This window comes from Lolium rigidum, chromosome 1 (assembly GCF_022539505.1).
Source record: "Lolium rigidum isolate FL_2022 chromosome 1, APGP_CSIRO_Lrig_0.1, whole genome shotgun sequence".
In the NCBI taxonomy this organism is placed as follows: Eukaryota; Viridiplantae; Streptophyta; class Magnoliopsida; order Poales; family Poaceae; genus Lolium; species Lolium rigidum.
In genome coordinates this window covers 212266898-212268996 of record NC_061508.1, presented here as the reverse complement: position 1 = coordinate 212268996, position 2099 = coordinate 212266898, and the positions used below count along the sequence as shown (strand labels likewise).

Sequence of the window (2099 nt, the reverse complement as noted above, 5' to 3'; positions counted from 1 at the left end):
TATAGGTGCAATAGATTAACAAAAAAAATTATCTACTTTCAAACTCTCTCCAGTAGAATACAAATAAGCAAAGCCACACGTGCATTGCAGTAACAAGTTTACAGCATAACTTCTCAATTTCAACCGAGGGACAAACATCCCATGTGTTTAACAGATTATAGTGCCCCTACAGATCAGGTAAGCACAGATAATTAATATAAGAAGCAAATATAAGCGGCTCGCATGCACTCTCCTTACAAGAAGTCAAGAACTCAAACATGAAACTTGTACTGAGTCACTCAAACAAAGGAAAGTTCATCCTTTACAGTCTTGTAAGACTTGGTGTTATCCATACGGGCGTAGGCCAATTGGACCAAAGCTGAGGGGACACAAGTTCCTCACAAGTGCTATTTGCCAAGTCAAAGATTCCAATATCACGACGGTTATCCTTCCATCCAGAAAGATATGTCTCTTCATCATCTGTAAAGTAAACACAGTTTGCCTTCAACTGCAGATACTCTTGAGCACTTAGACAAAGTGTTTGGTTGTGCCCAAGAAGCAACACGTGATCATCCAAGCTATTTATTCCCACAAGCTTTTTAGCCCTGGTGTCAACTTTATATATCTTGATATCCGTGGTATTAGTCACATATGATGGAGGGCCAGCATCTTCACTGCCCTTCCGGGTTCTCCAGATTTGCAGTAGATCGCCGTACGGAGCCTGGACAATATACATATCCCAGTAGTATTCTACAATGTCTATAATTAACTCCGTTGTGATCATAGGGCCTCTGAGATCGAATGCGTGAATTTTTCCTTGCCATGTCACTGCATATAACAGACCATCCTTGTAGATGCAGTCCTGAAAACCAGAGTGTGGTGGCAGCCAGGTCCACTTGTTATCCCCTAACCTAGCAAATGAAAGCTGCCCGTATGGATTGTGGATAAGTGCCACAATATGTCCTCCTGCAAATGCATCATAAAATACGAATGCCTTCATATGGAGCTGGTTCCGCAGCGTGGCGAGAGCTAGGGATCTGGGTTCGTCACTACAGTTCTCAACTGTGTCGGGTGAATAATGGTACATACACAAGGTACCTGCTTCATTGAAAATGGGAGTCACATGCTCGATGGTGATCACCGACGGTAGAGCGATCTGTTCACAAGTGATTGAATTGAGAAGATGCATCTCAGACCTCTCATCAGCAGTAACCAGCCAACCATTTGAGGAGCCAATCAGATACCTAGTGCGAATAGGAGGCTCCGGGAGAGTCAACTTGTATGACCTCTTCTCCGCGAGGCTGTAGAGGAACCCAACACTCTCTCCAGCAGATTCCGAGGTGTAGAAGAGGCACGGCGTCTGGGGCCTCTTGTACAGCCCAAGACTGCATAGGCTGGTATGCATGGAGCGCCAGGAGGAGCAGATGGAGCTGGCACGCTTTAGGTCAGGGATTTCGAGAAGAGCAAATATATCCAAGAGGACATCCTGCGGCAACTCTGGCAGTTTGCCCACTTCAATCTCCAAGTGTGCTGGATGAATATGTTTTCGCTCGAGGAATTTCTTCATTAAATTGGGAGGAAGACCTAGCAGCTTGCGCAAAACTCTCAAGAGCAGAGAGCAGAGATTCCATGGGTGCCATAAGCCAAATATCCTGGCTACGCTACATGCCTTCATTGGAGCAAAACCGCCTCCGCGTGAAGACGACGAATCCCTTTAGCACTACTTGGAAAGTTGCAACCTTTGCTAATTGATTGAGAGGTCAGAGGGCCTAGGCATACATATGGGGAGGCGGAGCAACCCAAGGGCTCAGTACCAATTCGAGTAGGTTTTGTCAATCCGAGTCCAAATTCCGAAAACGTCACTGTGTATCGCCCGAATTCTTCATTGGATCCTTGTGGGTTCGGAGTTTGAATCGAACTGACAGATGCAACAGCTCCGAGTATTCAGTCCTCCCTCTTCTACAAGCGGATTCCTATTCTGAAAGATAGAAGGGGGGAATTACCCGCAGTTGATCGGATCAGTCCAGCACAGGGGCGTTTCCATGGGCGCTGCATAGAGTTTCAGAAGATGTGGGACGGAGAAGAACTATAATGGTACAGGAACGATGGCATCATCAAGC

General features: G+C 46.2%; 1 protein-coding gene across 1 annotated transcript; it reads right to left on the bottom strand.

Annotated features, from left to right (window-relative positions):
* Nucleotides 1–301: 301 nt before the first annotated feature.
* LOC124683088 (probable F-box protein At4g22165) lies at nucleotides 302–1654 on the bottom strand. Its single transcript, XM_047217664.1, has one exon. It carries the CDS (start codon nucleotides 1652–1654, stop codon nucleotides 302–304), a length of 1353 nt encoding a protein of 450 aa, XP_047073620.1.
* Nucleotides 1655–2099: the final 445 nt, after the last annotated feature.